The sequence below is a fragment of the Gigantopelta aegis genome, chromosome 15, assembly GCF_016097555.1.
Source record: "Gigantopelta aegis isolate Gae_Host chromosome 15, Gae_host_genome, whole genome shotgun sequence".
In the NCBI taxonomy this organism is placed as follows: domain Eukaryota; kingdom Metazoa; phylum Mollusca; class Gastropoda; order Neomphalida; family Peltospiridae; genus Gigantopelta; species Gigantopelta aegis.
Genome location: NC_054713.1, coordinates 1,954,582 through 1,970,491, shown reverse-complemented (window position 1 = coordinate 1,970,491; position 15,910 = coordinate 1,954,582). Strand labels below are relative to the sequence as shown.

Genomic DNA, 15,910 nt, shown 5'->3' with positions numbered 1-15,910 from the left:
TTATTATGGAAAACAAATTCAGTGTAAATATAGATCAGTAGCTTTCCACCATCAAACTGATAATTAAAACTAGTGATAGGATTGGGTGGAATTTCATCATAGTTCATCGGTTATACTCAGTTTGCACCAACCAATCAACTTTTGATTACACAATCGTTTAGAATATGTGAATATAAGGACTTACATTAAAGGGACATTCCTGAGTTTGCTGCATTGTAAGATGTTTTGACTTATATTTTATTTCTACGATTAAACTTGCATATTAAATATATTTTCTTGTTTAGAATATCAGTGTCTGTATATTCAATGTGTTTCTGTTCGTCTTAATATTTGTAAGAAGCCCAAACTGGATTTTGTCTTCAAATAAATTTAGTACATATGAAAAAACTATATTTTAGGAAATAAAATGAAATTTAACCTAGTACAAATATTAGAACGACCAGAAACACGTCTAATATACAGCCACTAATATTTTATGCAGAAAAATATATTGGTATGTAAATACAATCGTTAAAAAATCTCTGTTTGTTGATAACATCTTAAAAAGTGCAGCAAACTCAGGAATGTCCCTTTAAAAGAACCATTCACCAATTGTCGTTTTCAAGATAATAGACACTACAAATTACTAGTTTTACTTTTAATAAATATTTAATATCTTCCTTCAGTTCTTTATGCACACATGAAATCAAGCAACAAAACCAACATATTTACATGAATTCCATTCTCCATACAGTTAAACTTTTCCCACACTATCAATTATGATTTTTTTTTCAATCGATTAATGATTTTACCAATCAATTATCCCATCACATGAGCCAAATTGTTCAATTTGTTAATATCATTCAGGCCACCCAGCTACCAAAATATACGAGTTTTATAGGAATTTTGAGGTCAAATATAGTTTTATAGGAATTTTGAGGTCAAATATAGGAGTTTTATAGGAATTTTGAGGTCAAATATAGGAGTTTTATAGGAATTTTGAGGTCAAATATAGGAGTCATATAGGAAAATGTGGAGCGATTTTCATGATTATAGGTATTTCACACAGATTTATAAAGACATTTACATTACTAATGGTATGTTCTTACCTTGCGTATATACACAAGATACCATCTACTACCTCAACAAATATATACCAAGGCTTGCCAGCAGTCCATGCCGATATCCAGGATACTTTGAAAGTTGGTGAATCTTGTATCAGTAATACATCTTGATGGGCACTTGATACAGATCTCCCACATTCAAAGCATCTTTTGAATTTTGGACAGGCTGCGAATATAACTCGGTAACATTTTATTCATCAGCATTTTGCAAAACAAGCGAGTCAAATATAGGAAATGAATCTCGATATAGGGGTTTTATAGGATCCTATAAAAAATATAGGAAATATAGGAGGTCTGGGAGGCCTGATCGTTATGAAACTCAGTCCGCCACGGTCACTATTTGAGTAAAGCTTTGTTGTACTCACGAGATCGGCGACGATGTCGAGTATTTTCTTCTTTGCGCCCTCGACACAGTCCTTCGGTCCCTTGATGATCACCTCGGAGCTCTTGACCCCACTGCGGGGGAAGCTGACCGTCACCCCCCCATACTCTTCTGCAATGTGTCGCAGCACCTCTCCGCGACGAGCCACGAAGTGGCGGTGATGTTTCGGGTCCACGTTGAACTTCAGCTCCACTATGTTGTCCTGGTAGACAGAAGGAAATGGTTTATTCAACGACACGATACATTTTATTTACGGTTATATGGCGTCTGATGTTAGACAGAACATTTAATTTTAGATACAGAATTTGTTCACATCAATAATTATTTAATTGAAAAGAAAAAATAGGGACATGAATTTATGAAACAAGTTTTTTTCTTAGACGCAGGTGTTTAAGCATTCAAAATGTATGTAAAGTTTGTTTTATTTAACGATGCCGCTAGAGCACATTGATTTTTTTATCTTATCATCGGCTATTGGACATCAAACATATGGTCATTCTGACACTGTTTTTAGAGGAAACCCGCTGTCGCCACATAGGCTTCAAAATGTATGTAGTTACACGCAGGTACAACAAACAGTGTTTGTAAATTTCGGCCCTTTGAATCTGCAATTTGAGCTACAACTTCTATTAACTTAGAAAACACATTTTACATTTTTAGATAATAATTATCTCCTCACCGACTATTAGTGAATAGTAAAAAAAAAAGGCTTCCTGTGACCTGAAGATGATAATCCACTTCAATGGTGGTCTTATTTTTTAAATTTTGTTTTTATTTAAAGATACCACTAGAACACAGATTTATTAATCATCAGCTGTTGGATGTTAAACATCTGATAATTCTTACACATAGTCAACCTACTACAAGTTTTTATTAGTAGCAAAGGATTTTTCTATATACACCATCCCACAGATAGGATAGCACATACTACAGCCTTTTATATACCCATCACCGTGCACTGGCTGGAGTCTCCACTTCAATGGTGATAGTATTTCACACACAATGAGGCCATATTAGTAACGACCAGCCTGGCTGGCTTGTGAGTGACATGTAATCACTGGGACTACGACCAGCCTGGCTGGCTTGTGAGCGACATGTAATCACTGGGACTACGACCAGCCTGGCTGGCTAGTGAGCGACATGTAATCACTGGGACTACGACCAGCCTGGCTGGCTAGTGAGCGACATGTAATCACTGGGACTACGACCAGCCTGGCTGGCTAGTGAGCGACATGTAATCACTGGGACTACGACCAGCCTGGCTGGCTTGTGAGCGACACGTAATCACTGAGACTACGACCAGCCTGGCTGGCTTGTGAGCGACATGTAATCACTGGGACTACGACCAGCCCCTTGAACTTGTGGGAGTCTCCACTTCAATGGTGATAGTATTTCACACACAATGAGGCCAAATTAGTAACGACCAGCCTGGCTGGCTTGTGAGCGACATGTAATCACTGGGACTACGACCAGCCTGGCTGGCTTGTGAGTGACACGTAATCACTGGGACTACGATCAGCCTGGCTGGCTTGTGAGTGACACGTAATCACTGGGAATACGACCAGCCTGGCTGGCTTGTGAGTGACATGTAATCACTGGGACTACGACCAGCCTGGCTGGCTTGTGAGTGACATGTAATCAGGGACGACCGCAACGTACCAGGTCTTTAATGAGTTGCTCGATCTCTTTCTGCGCTTTCTTCACATTCTCCTCCTTGCCAACGATGGTGATCGTTTCTTGGTCGGTGTCGTGATCCGTCGGGAAGATAATTCGAGCACCAGTGCTCTCCCTTACCTGAAAGAAACAAAACAGTATTAAGTTGGTGCTACGACACCTGGCACACTGCACAGACAAGAATCTAAATCAGGCACAAAATCTGGGAATGTTTGGGGGTTTTAGGATTCTGCCGGAATCGTTAGAAGGATGTAATATAAATATTTAGGGAAAGAAAGAAAGAAATGTTTTATTTAACAATGCACTCAGCACATTTTATTTCCGGTTATGTGGCATCAGACATATGGTTAAGGACCATACAGATATTGAGAGAGGAAACACGCTGTCTCCACTTTGTGGGCTACTCTTTTCGATTAGCAGCAAGGGATCTTTTATATGCACCATCCCACAGACAGGGTAGTACATATCACAGCTGTTGATATACCAGTCATGGTGCACTGGCTGGAATGAGAAAAAGCCCAATGGGGCCCACCGACAGGGATCGATCCCAGACTGACCACGCATAGAGCGAACGCTTTACCACTGGGCTACATCCCGCCCAAATATATAGGAATTCTATGACACAATCTTACGCTTCTGACTCGGCACATGGGATAGATTTCTTATTTTAGAGGGTTTTTATCACTTGTATAACGGCCATAATAAACTGCCTAATAAACGAATATGAGATTTACCTTTCTGATGTTTGATCCGCCCTTGCCGATGAGAAATTTGTGGTACTGTGGATTGGCCAGCACCTCAGCAGTGTAACTCGAGAGTTGCTGTTGGGGGGAGAAAAAATAAATTATTTAAACATTATACACAACCGATTTTGACCAAAAGAAAGAAAGGTTTTATTTAATGACGCACTCAACAATTTCATTTACGGTTATATGGCGTCAGACATATGGTTAAGGACCACACAGATATTCACTTCATGGGCTACTCTTTTCGATTAGCAGCAAGGGATCTTTTATATGCACCATCCCACAGACAGGGTAGTACATACGACAGCCTTTAATATACCAGTCATGGTGCACTGGCTGAATGAGAAACAGCCCAATGGGCCCACCGACAGGAATCGATCCGTCAAAACTAGCAGAGGACAGTGCTCATTAGAATAAGTACATCATGAAACACTGGTCAAAACAGTGATGGTATCAGGTGTTTTTGTAAACAATGAGCAGATCCTGCCCCACTGGTGGCCACCACAGATGTCAAGTCCATCATTTCATCTAAAAGGATGAAAACACACAGGACAATATCAATGGACTACGGTGTTAAAAGTTAACTGCTGGCTGACATGAAATAAAGTTGCATATATCCGACAGGTGAACACAATAACTGGGCCCAATTTCACAAAACATAGTAAGCCTAGTTTTACACGTAAACGTAATTGTACAAGTCGACCACAATTCTTATTACTATTATATTACAAGAAATATAGTTCGAAATACACATATTTCATTTTATTTTGTCCTTAAAATGCCCCATCTTCCTTAATGATGTAATTGTTTGCATGAAATAGATATCAAACATATGTAAATGAATGACCGGTATAATTGCTAGCTTCAAACGTAAACTTAAGATGTTTTGTGAAATAGGCCCCATGTCATGTAAAATACTGTATTAATTGTAAAGATTATAATAGGGCTGTAATTCTCTTTCTTCTGTCCATAAACACAAGAAATACAAGGGAGGTAAACTTAAAAACCAAATCAAACATGGGAGGCAAACACAAAAAGACAAACAAGGGAGGTAAACTTAAAACAAAAATCAAAGAGAGGTAAACACAAAAAATTTAAAATGAATGAATGTTTAACGACACCCCAGCACAAAAAATACATCGGCTATTGGGTGTCAAACTCTGGTAAAGGCAAATCTAAAGTGTAAACACACAAAAAAAAATCAAGAGACAAACAAGAAATCTAGGGGAGATAAGCCACCTACTTTCTCACTGGTCAGTTCGAGCAGCTGTTTCTTAGCACTCTCGACATCCTCGACAGGGCCCCTGATCGTGACCTTGTCGCTGGTGGAGCTCTCGTTGGGGAACCGGATGATCACCCCACCACACTCGTCCATGATCGCACGAATCAACCGGCCCTTCGCACCGATGATCGAATTGTGCAGCCGGTGAGGGATGTCAACCGAAATCTCCTTGATATTCGCCTGAAAAAAACAATAACAAGAAAAAGTAAAGTAAAGTTTGTTTTGTTTAACGATACTTCTAGAACACATCGACTTATTAATCATCAACTACTGGATGTCAAACATCCAGTATTTTTTATTTTTTTTTTTAAAGATTAAATTGGTATACTTTGTGAATACTATTTTATGTCAAAAAGCTTAATAACCACATCCCTATTACACTGAACTATTAACAAAATAAAAGTTTTGTTTTGTTTAACGACACTATTACAGCACATTGATTTATTAATCATCAGCTAATGGATGTCAAACATTTGGTAATTTTCTTTACAATGTTAATGCTACATTTTTCTATTAGTAGCAATGGGTCTTTTATATGCACCAAAGGAAGGAGATGTTTTACCGTTGCACTCCAATACTACAACAACTACTAATATAACTACTACCACTACTACTACTACCACCACCACTACAACAACTTCCACCACTACTACCACCACCACTACTTCTTCTTCTAATATTAATACTACTGCTACCACCACCACTACTACCACTGCCACTACTACTACTACCACTACTTCTATTACTATTACTACCACTACCGCTACTACTTCTACTACTACCACCTCTACTACTTCTACTACTATCACCTCTACTAATACTAATATATTAGTCTGTATCGTTTTAGTACTAGTATTTTAATATTTGTTTCAATGTTACATTCATTTTGTAGTTTTGTTATATGTTGTCAAAAAATCCAATGTTTTTATTGTAAAATATGGTTTTGTTTGGAAAAATAACTTAGTTTATGTCTTATTGTTATGCAATGTCAAATTTTAGGTTATTGTTATATAAATGTTAAATGTTACATTGTTGTCAGTATCATTTTCAAATTCAATCCATTTTACTGTAAAATAAAATAAAAACAAAAAGACAACTGTGTATACTATATACATCTTCCACTCTATTCTTAATGGACCGGCCTCGGTGGCGTCGTGGTTAGGTCATCGGTCTACAGGCTGGTAGGTACTGGGTTCGGACCCCAGTCGAGGCATGGGATTTTTAATCCAGATACGGACTCCAAACTCTGAGTGAGTGCTCCGCAGGGCTCAATGGGTAGGTGTAAACCACTTGCACCGACCAGTGATCCATAACTAGTTCAACAAAGGCCATGGTTTGTGCTATCCTGCCTGTGGGAAGTGCAAATAAAAGATCCCTTGCTGCCTGTCATAAAAGAGTAGCATATGTGGCGACAGCGGGTTTTGTCTAAAAAAAACGTGTCAGAATGACCATATGTTTGACATCCAATAGCCGATGATAAGATAAAAAATAAATGTACTCTAGTGGCATCGTTAAATAAAACAAACTTCTTTTTTTTCTATTCTTAATGGTTAGTAAATAGACACATGCCGGTTATTGAAGGAAATTATATGATGGGTTTTTTTTTTTAATTCACAGCTTTCTATATACAGATGACGTCACGATCAGTGGTGACAATGTAATCGGCTTGCTGTATGTATCCAAGAAATATGACGTCAGTACCCTGGAACAGCTGTGTCCGATGTATTTGTCGTCATTGTTGACGTCAGACAACGCTTGCTCCGTAATGGAGCAAGCCCATCTTTATGACGAAATTCAGCTGATGGAGAAAGCCTACAGCTATATTTTATCAAATGGGGATGCCGCTCTGAAGTCAGCTGGAGTTACTTCTCTTTGCCACGAATGCTTGCTAAGATCGTAAAAGCGGACAAACTGAAGCCAGATGAAAAATCCGTCTTTGAAGCTGCTGTGGTCTGGAGTGAGAGCGTGTGCAGGAAACAAAACAAAGATTTAAGTCCGGAAACCAGACGAGAAGTACTCGGAGAAGTCATAACGCATGTGCACTATCCGCTATATTTCGTGAAAAACATCATACCTATAAAATTATTGAAAGGTTCTGAAGAAAGTAAATATTCCAGTATATGGTGTGTCCAGATGAAAATGTTTGCCCGTTTAATGAAAGCAAGCAGACTGGTATGATACAGAGAGAACAGACAACCACAGAGATTCACACACAACCTGTAACAATACACAGATTACAGAAGTACGGGTGGGACTGGTCGTGTTCAGGTGATTGTGACAATGCAATTATGTTCTGTGTAAACCAAAATGCGTCACTGCGAGGATTTCAGCTGTATGGTGCCTGTTACAATACTACTCCAAACTATGACGTCACAGCCTTCCTAACCAATGCGACAACAGATGAACTAATCGAAGGGTCATCAGTAGCAAAGACCGTCGTAGCTGTGACGTCACCATATGATGAAGAGTTTGCTCATCCCATACAGCTGATCAAAGATGAGAAATACAATCTGGTTGTTAAAGCCGCCGAAAATAAATTATAATTTGGTTAATCTACAAAACTGTAACACACTTAGATCACGTTTTTATCAAATGGAGTGAAAAAGCAGGTTTTATATCGATAAATACCATGGGAATCCCCATGTTCCAATTGCTTGAAATAATTTTGAAAGTTAGTATTCTGATGTCACCGGTAGATGTCGTTCGAAGCACAACAATGCCTAACTTCACGACAAATTTCACAGAGTGCGCACAGACTTGGGGTGCGTTCTTTTCACCTCTCCTGGACATGTTCCAACTGTTCTGTCCTGGTTGTATCCCCTCTCCAGATATCGTAAGACTTAGCAAAATTATTGGTTTTAAGGGTTTGTAACGTTTTGTATTGAGACACTTACTTGTCTGAACTTTATTGTTACTGAAAATGTTCACGAACTGTGAAGAAAAATCTCACAAATGAACAACAAATCGGATGTTGATTGCGCAAACCGTGCACGAGAAAACAAACCGAACCAAAATGATAATGGTCACGTGGTATACCAACGTATGTGACATTGAAATGGAAATATCCCGTCTAAAAATAGATTAGACCGTGTCTGCTCAACGGTTTTTTCTCAAACATGCGTGCGTTTTTAAGAAATAAGAAAAATGCATTTTGTGGTATTACAAAAACCAGGATTACCAAAAAACACTTCAGGTGAATGGAAAAGTATATTCTAAATAATAAACGGTAAGTAAAGTGCAATTTTATTTGTGAAAAAAATGGGTTTAATAGCGAAAAACAACGCCGTAATGGTTAACAACTAGCCGTAACTAGGGTGTGTCCCTTTTAACATTAAGGGACCTGACTCATGGTGTGGGTTGTCAGGCAGATCTACAGTACAACACGGCTCATTTGTGTGCTGGTTTTCTTAAACACAGTCAGAGAGAACTCCATCTTACAAATGTTAACCGAGAGAACAGATTCCAGGTTTATTATTTCTGATATGAAAACCCGAGATTACTCTCATCATAATATTTACACCAGCTACATTTTTAAGAAATGTTGATTCTGTTTGTATTACAAATTCTAGGATGTCACGTGACAAAGTTAGACTAGCAAGAAATAGCCCAATGGGCCCACTGAAAGGGATCAATCCTGGACCGACCATGCACCTGGCGAGCGATTTACCACTGGGCTACATCCCAGCCGTCATTAAGGAAAGTAGGAGCACTCACCAGCTGTTTCTGTATGGCCTCGATCTTCGTCTTGGCACTCTGAACGTTGGCCTTCTTTCCAGTGATCGTGATCACGTCCGACTCGCTTATCTCACTGGGAAGGTCGATCTTTGTGTCCGTTTCATCGCGAATCTGAAAACAAAACAGCTGAATGTTTAAAGACAGGAAACAAACGATGAAGAAAATACAAAACAGAACCCACAAATAAAGAAGATGAATTAATCTAGCACTACATCTTATCATTCTTTCTAAAAAAACAAAAATAGCAGCTTTTTGCTGTTGATCAACAAATCTTAAAATACAATTTTTTAAGTGAAGCTGACAAACATATTCCTAAATACTACTACAAAAATAACTAATTAACTTCATTATGTTAACAGATACACTATATTTGGTAGAAAAACTTACAATGAAGAAAAAGAGGGGGAAAAACAATCTGGACCAAAAAATTAGAAAAACTCTGGTGGGTCTTGAACAATATGGGTTTACTGTTAGTTTCTCATCAAAAGCCAAGGAGAGGAATAGTTTTCCGTGGTCCAACTCTAAAGTTTTCATCTCACGTTCTGTAAAACATCTGCATACAAACCTTTCTAATGTTGGCGCCTCCTTTGCCAATAATATTTTTATGGAATCCTTTGAAGATGTGGACTTGTGCTTGGAAGTTACTTTCAATCTAGAAAAAACAAAAAACACTAAATGTGAAATATGATTCACTAGACAGAACCAAAGGAAAAAGTCTGCAGGTTACAGACGTACAGAGTTATTTAGAGCTTTACATCAAAGAAAAAGAACCAAAACTTTTGGGGGAATGGGCTAAAATGTGGAGGATATTATCTCTAGGCTCTTAATTAATGCAATAAGATGTCCATTACACAGGAGACTGGTTATGCTAAGTAGAAAACAGTTTTGTTTGTTTTGTTTAACGATGGGATTGAAAACATTAGCATGAGTAAATCATACTTGGGACATATTTTCAGGCCACTGAATGATGCAGTACACCAATGTTAAATTAATTACAACAGACATAATTAAATGTATATATTAGGAATTTTTAACATATAAATTGGGAATTTTCGGTGCCACTTTCTTTTGGAAATGGGCCTGTGTTTGGACCCATAGAATGCCTGGATAAATCCCAGCAAGACACTACTTTCTGAAACTGAAACCTGTGCCATGAATCACAAAGCGATACTGAATAACATCTTTCCTGACTGACCAACCAATTAGTTTAAAATCCAGGGTTAGAAATATTTAACCTGCAACCAGTGAAATCTATTGGCCGATTATGACGACTGATTAAAGCAAAGTGATTAACATACACTAGCAGATTATCACTTTTTAATGTCACAATCGCTCATTTGACCTCTAGGTCATTGTACAATATAGCTGAAATAAAAGAAATAATAGCTTTTCACGTAATAGTTATGGTCTGCAGGATAACAAGTTAATGACATAATTTTTCGGATTTATTATGTTCAGGCTGAATGAGAAATTATGCTTGGATGAGCCTCGCAGAATTTCCCATTCTTACTTTCACAGGATAAATGTTTTATTTAACGATACACTCAACACACCTTTACAGGATAAGCTGATTAACTAATTATTCTCTATGTAAACAAATGAACTAGAACTGCTGGACCGAGACAAAAAAAATCACTGTACTGAGACGTAATAATCACTGTACCGAGACGTAATAATCACTGTACCGAGACATAAAAATCACTGTACCATGTCCTCGTGCATCTTCTGCATGAACTTGTGGGCCTTGTCCACGTCGTTCTTTGGTCCACGCAGTGTGACCACGTCACTCTTCTTGCCGGGGTCCGGGAATGTGATCTGGACCTGGTTGAATCGGTCGCGGATCTCGCGAATCTTCTCGCCCTTCGCGCCGATGATGTTTTTGTGAAAACGCTGCTCTATGATGATGTCCTTTGTCTTCTCGTTCTCCTAGAGACGTGTAATAATTCAGGTTTTTATTTACTAATTTCAGTACAACAAAGCATTGTAGATTGAGAGGAAATTGGCAAAAAATGATATTTTTCAAACCCCTTAAGAATGCACCAAGCTAAATTTACCTTTTAAAGTTAAAAAGTAAAAAAAAAATATTTAAAATTATTTCATTGACATTTTTGGTTTGTTTCAGGGTGTATAGAAACGCAACTAAGATTAAACAAGAAAACTCCCCCAAAAAACCCCAATTGATACCATGTCACCAGAAAAGTAACAACTATCTCACCTTTCTATATTACTGAGAAAGAAAAAGATATTAATGTTTTTAAAATATTACAATCTGCATGGAACGTTTCATTTGGTGACAAATTTTTGTATAAACACTGGCTAAATTATAGGCAGACTAAGTGAATAAACTTTAAACATCGTCAAATACAAACCATTCTGTGTGCCATCTCCATCAGCTCCTCCTTAGCTCGTATGACGCCTTTTGGGTCGCCCTCAATCCGAATTATGTTGCTGTTCTCATTATCCGATGGAATGCGAATTGCTACTCCAGTCTCGTTTTTAATTCTCGTAACTGAAACAAGATCACAATGGTTGATAGTGCACATGCTAAATCATTACAAGATGGGAGTTCTCAACAGATTATCAAAGCCTGAAGCTCACTGGTTCTATATTCCACACTGCGTGGTATTTCTAATAAACATCGACACTAATTTGTTTTGTAAAACTTACTAACTTCTAAACTAGTCTGTTCCACCCCCCACCCCACATTACCATACAGCTAATGATGTTCCAATTAAAGCTGTTGAACTTGTTTTCTTGCCTCATGTTCTATGAAATTACACTAAATACAGTTACTTCTCTTCCGTTCTAATCACACAAAATATAGTTACTTCCCTTTACTTCTAATTACACTAAATACCGCATTACTTCCCTTATAGTTCAGTGGTTGTGTGGAAATTATCGAATATGTTTACCGGCCTCAGTGGTTAAGCCATCGGCCATAAGGCTGGTAGGTACAGGGTTCGCAGCCTGGTACCGGCTCCCACCCAGATAATGTTTTAACAACTCATAGGGTAGGTGTAAGGCCACTATACCCTCTTCTCCTCACTAACCAACTAACTAACCCACTGTCCTGGCTAGACAGCCCAGATAGCTGAGGTGTGTTCCCAGGACAGCGTGCTTAAACCATATTTGGATATAAGCATGAAAAATAAGTTGAAATGAAATGAATATGTTTACCGTTATGTTCAAATGACATAAATAAATATATCAATGTTTACATAATACCCACAATAAATATGTGTACATACATATGCCACCATAAAATTTAGTTACATATTCACTTGATGTTCATATTACAGACCAAATGAACAGGTCCCCATTCTACAAGACGACCTTAGCACTAAGATCAACGTTAAGTGCATAACTCCTGTGATCTTAGCACTATTATCGCTTCGTGGAACCGGGACTTGTTCAACAGTACCTCAGCCAGTGGGCAGTTTATTTATAATTTACAAAATATGGAGAACCTATGAAGAACACTGGCTTTTCCAGTTTTAAAAACAACTTAGGAAATGTATTTATATATATACACATACATACATACATATATATATATATATATATATATATATATATATGTATGTATCAGGGTTGAAAATTAGCAGTCGCCCAATCGCCCATAACTTTTTATTGGCTAAGGGCGACTAAGAATTTTACAAAGGTAGTCCGTTGGGCGACCATCAATGTTAGTGTCTCACGAGTATAGTACTAGTTAAAAACGACACACACTGATACTGAATCGAATGTGACAAAACACACTGTGTCTTATGTTGGCACAAACTACTGATCTGGCAGCGCCAACATGATGAATAAAGATAAAAAAAATTAAATAACATTTTATTAGGGGTAAAAATGCAGTGTAAATTAAAACAAAAAATCTTTACAAATTACCATCTAATTGCATAGGTTAACTTTTGTTTTGTGATACATGTTTTAAGGCAATTGATGGAACATCCAAGGTAATCTGAATGACACAACCGTAATACATGATCAGGGCCGTATCTCTGCACAAAGCAGAGTCGAATGGGCTTTTGTCGAAACAGTGAATGATTCTATGGATCTCTATCTAGGAGAACGGCCACTCTCGAGGAAATCGTTTGCTGGGAACTGCAACCCTCGTGTATCACTACACAGTTTATTCCATCCCTCTTGCATCGCCAGAGGACTGCCACTCCAAGACTAGTTTACTAAAGCACGGGCAGTTCTACATTTAGTCTGTTTCTACTGCATTACATTTTACGCTGTATTGAAAATGAGTTTGTATGTTTAATTTAATGGTACTTTGTAAAGAAACATGTTTATTTATACTGGATTTCTTTTTGAATTTTTTTTTATTTGAGTTGGTATGGGTAAACATGTTTTTATATCAATTTGTACTTTATTCATTATGAAGTTAAATGTCAATTCATCATTCTTCTTCCACGCAAACAGTTATTATTCAACATTATAGTATTAATTTTACATGTGCAGTTAAATTTCAATGTGATAATTGGAGGGCTAGTTGAATTTGAGAAGGTCCAGTAAGATTTGTCTTCAACTGACCCTATTGGCGGCCATGGTTTTCATGTTAATTTTCAACCCTGATTTATACACACACACAGAGTGCAACTCCTCTAAACCCGACACCCTCAGGACCAAGTAAGAAGTCTAGTATTAAGAGGTGTCCGGTTTACAGAGGTTCTCTTCTGCACCGTTATTTATAAAGGGACCACAAAAAATATCCAGTTTTGAGGGAATTCCTGTTTACAGAGGATGCGGTTTTGAGAGGTTTGTGTGTGTGTGTGCGCGCGTGTGTGTGTGTGTGTGCGTGTGTGTGTGTGTATGTATATATATATATATATTGAGTTTTGATCGATAGTATCAACAAATAATTAAAATAATTAAGACAAAAACCAAAACTACTTACTGTTTGATCCACCCTTGCCTATGATATGTTTGTGGAATCGTTGGTCAACCTTAATTTCAGTGAAGTCCATTCGACTTTTCTGAAAATATAACAGTGTTTGAGTAACATTTCTATAAACATCTACAGATATTGTTTTGATTGTTGTTCAATATGCAGATACTTATTTTATTGCCCACAGTCCAAGCTAATTCCTATTACACTTAATTGTACAGGACAGTTCCAAATTCAATAGCACCTCAAACCACCCCACCCACTACAGACCCTAGTTGGGCTGCTGGTCTTCTCTTGCACAAGCAAGCGTGAGCAGTCCCTCTCCCACCAGTCCCTTTCGACTTCTATGCCCATGAAAGGTGTGTGCTACAACAGCTTGCTCTGAATGTGCACATTAAACACTATGATCTGACTAAGTCAACACCTGTGCCCATGACAGGTGTGTGCTACAACAGCTGGCTCTGAATGTGAACACTAAACCCTATGATCTGACAAAGTCGACTCCTGTGCCCACGACTGGAGTGTGCTACAACAGCTTGCTCTGAATGTGCATATTAAACACTATGACCTGAACTGACCTGACTGAGAAAGAACGAGAGCATGCTGGGTAAAATGAGAAGGAAAGGGGTCAATACACACCAGGTCTTGGACTATGTTTTCGAGAGCCTTGACGGCCAGGCTAACTTCTTCCGGCGGTCCTTCCACGGTGATCTTATCCTGGCCTTCAGTGAACTCAATGTGAACCTGTTGACACACACAAAACAAAATTAATTTTAAATAATCTCACCTCACAACATTATATCATATACTAATGCAAAATACAAACACATCTGGTTTGAATAAGTCACAATCTCACCTCACTATCATACCATCATTTACTAATGTAAAAACAACACACACACCTACAGTTTTAATAAACTCACAATCTCGCCTCATGTAGCATACCATCATTTACTAATGTAAAAATACACCCACACCTTCAATTTTAATAAACTCACAATCTCACTTCATATATCATACCATCGAAATAAAAAACACATATACAGTTTTAATCAATTGTAGGTTTTCACCACCAAACTGGATAAACATGTAATCTGGTGACTACTATTGTGTAGAATTAGGAGGAGACATTACCTTTGTGTACTCGCCAGTGACGTTTCGAATGTTTTGTCCTTTCTTGCCAATGATGAATCGATGAAGCCAATGTGGTGCCATAACACTAGCAAACACAACACTGTTCGCCTGTAACAGAAAAACACAAGCACATTACATTATAATTAAATTTCCATCACAACAAAATGTCATCACAATGGTTCTAGACATAGCAACAGGAGGTTGTTCATTTATCAATAAAAGTAAAAATTACGTCTTCAGGGAACGTCATTTTATGTGGGCATGTTGTCTTATTGAGCATGAAGTTTTAGTGTTATTATTAGCAAGTATGATTCAAATTTAATTATAAGTATTGTCTGGTATTTCTTTTACGTTCATCTGGGTATGAAAAAAAAAAAATCATCCGCAAACTTATGTGACAACGGCTTCGCCGATTCACACTTTGCGGATTATTTGTTTTGTTCATACCCCAATGAATGCAAAGAAATAACTGACAATCCGTAAATAATATATTTTTTAAATGCTTTAGGACAGACATTATTAGTTCAGACATTTAAAGAACAATGATTTACAGGAAACAGTTTACACAAATTACCATCAGAGATTGGAATAAAAATATTAAAATCCCGAGAAATTAGTGTCACATGAATTGCAAATATACTAAAAAGTGGGTTCCATAATTTGAAATATTTCACTATTTTTTTTTACACGTATTTGTAATAAAACCTGCTACATTTTTTTCAATAAGCAACAATGTTCTCCCAGACAAGACAGCACATGCCATGGCCTTTGACAAACTGGTGGAGATTTGGGGAAAACAAAACAGTTGATCTACCAAGGAGATTGGATCCTATGACCTAAGGTTCTCAGGTCAATGCTCACCGACTAGCTAAATCCTGCCCCCACTACCTCTAACAGGGATTTATGCAAGCTTTTCTTGCAAGGGTCCTACATCTGATGGGACTGGGAAATTAGTAA

General features: G+C 37.7%; 1 protein-coding gene across 1 annotated transcript in view; it reads right to left on the bottom strand.

Moving 5' to 3' along the window:
* LOC121390580 (vigilin-like) overlaps nucleotides 1-15,910 on the bottom strand; it is a 44,355-nt gene that overhangs the window by 12,253 nt on the left and 16,192 nt on the right. The window contains exons 9-19 of the mRNA XM_041522430.1: nucleotides 14,954-15,061; nucleotides 14,459-14,563; nucleotides 13,829-13,907; nucleotides 11,292-11,431; nucleotides 10,630-10,848; nucleotides 9,488-9,574; nucleotides 8,902-9,033; nucleotides 5,149-5,367; nucleotides 3,894-3,980; nucleotides 3,145-3,279; nucleotides 1,469-1,687 (exon numbers count right to left, since the gene is read on the bottom strand). Of these exons, the coding sequence (XP_041378364.1) occupies nucleotides 1,469-1,687; nucleotides 3,145-3,279; nucleotides 3,894-3,980; nucleotides 5,149-5,367; nucleotides 8,902-9,033; nucleotides 9,488-9,574; nucleotides 10,630-10,848; nucleotides 11,292-11,431; nucleotides 13,829-13,907; nucleotides 14,459-14,563; nucleotides 14,954-15,061 (1,530 nt within the window). The remainder of the gene's footprint in view (nucleotides 1-1,468; nucleotides 1,688-3,144; nucleotides 3,280-3,893; nucleotides 3,981-5,148; nucleotides 5,368-8,901; nucleotides 9,034-9,487; nucleotides 9,575-10,629; nucleotides 10,849-11,291; nucleotides 11,432-13,828; nucleotides 13,908-14,458; nucleotides 14,564-14,953; nucleotides 15,062-15,910) is intronic.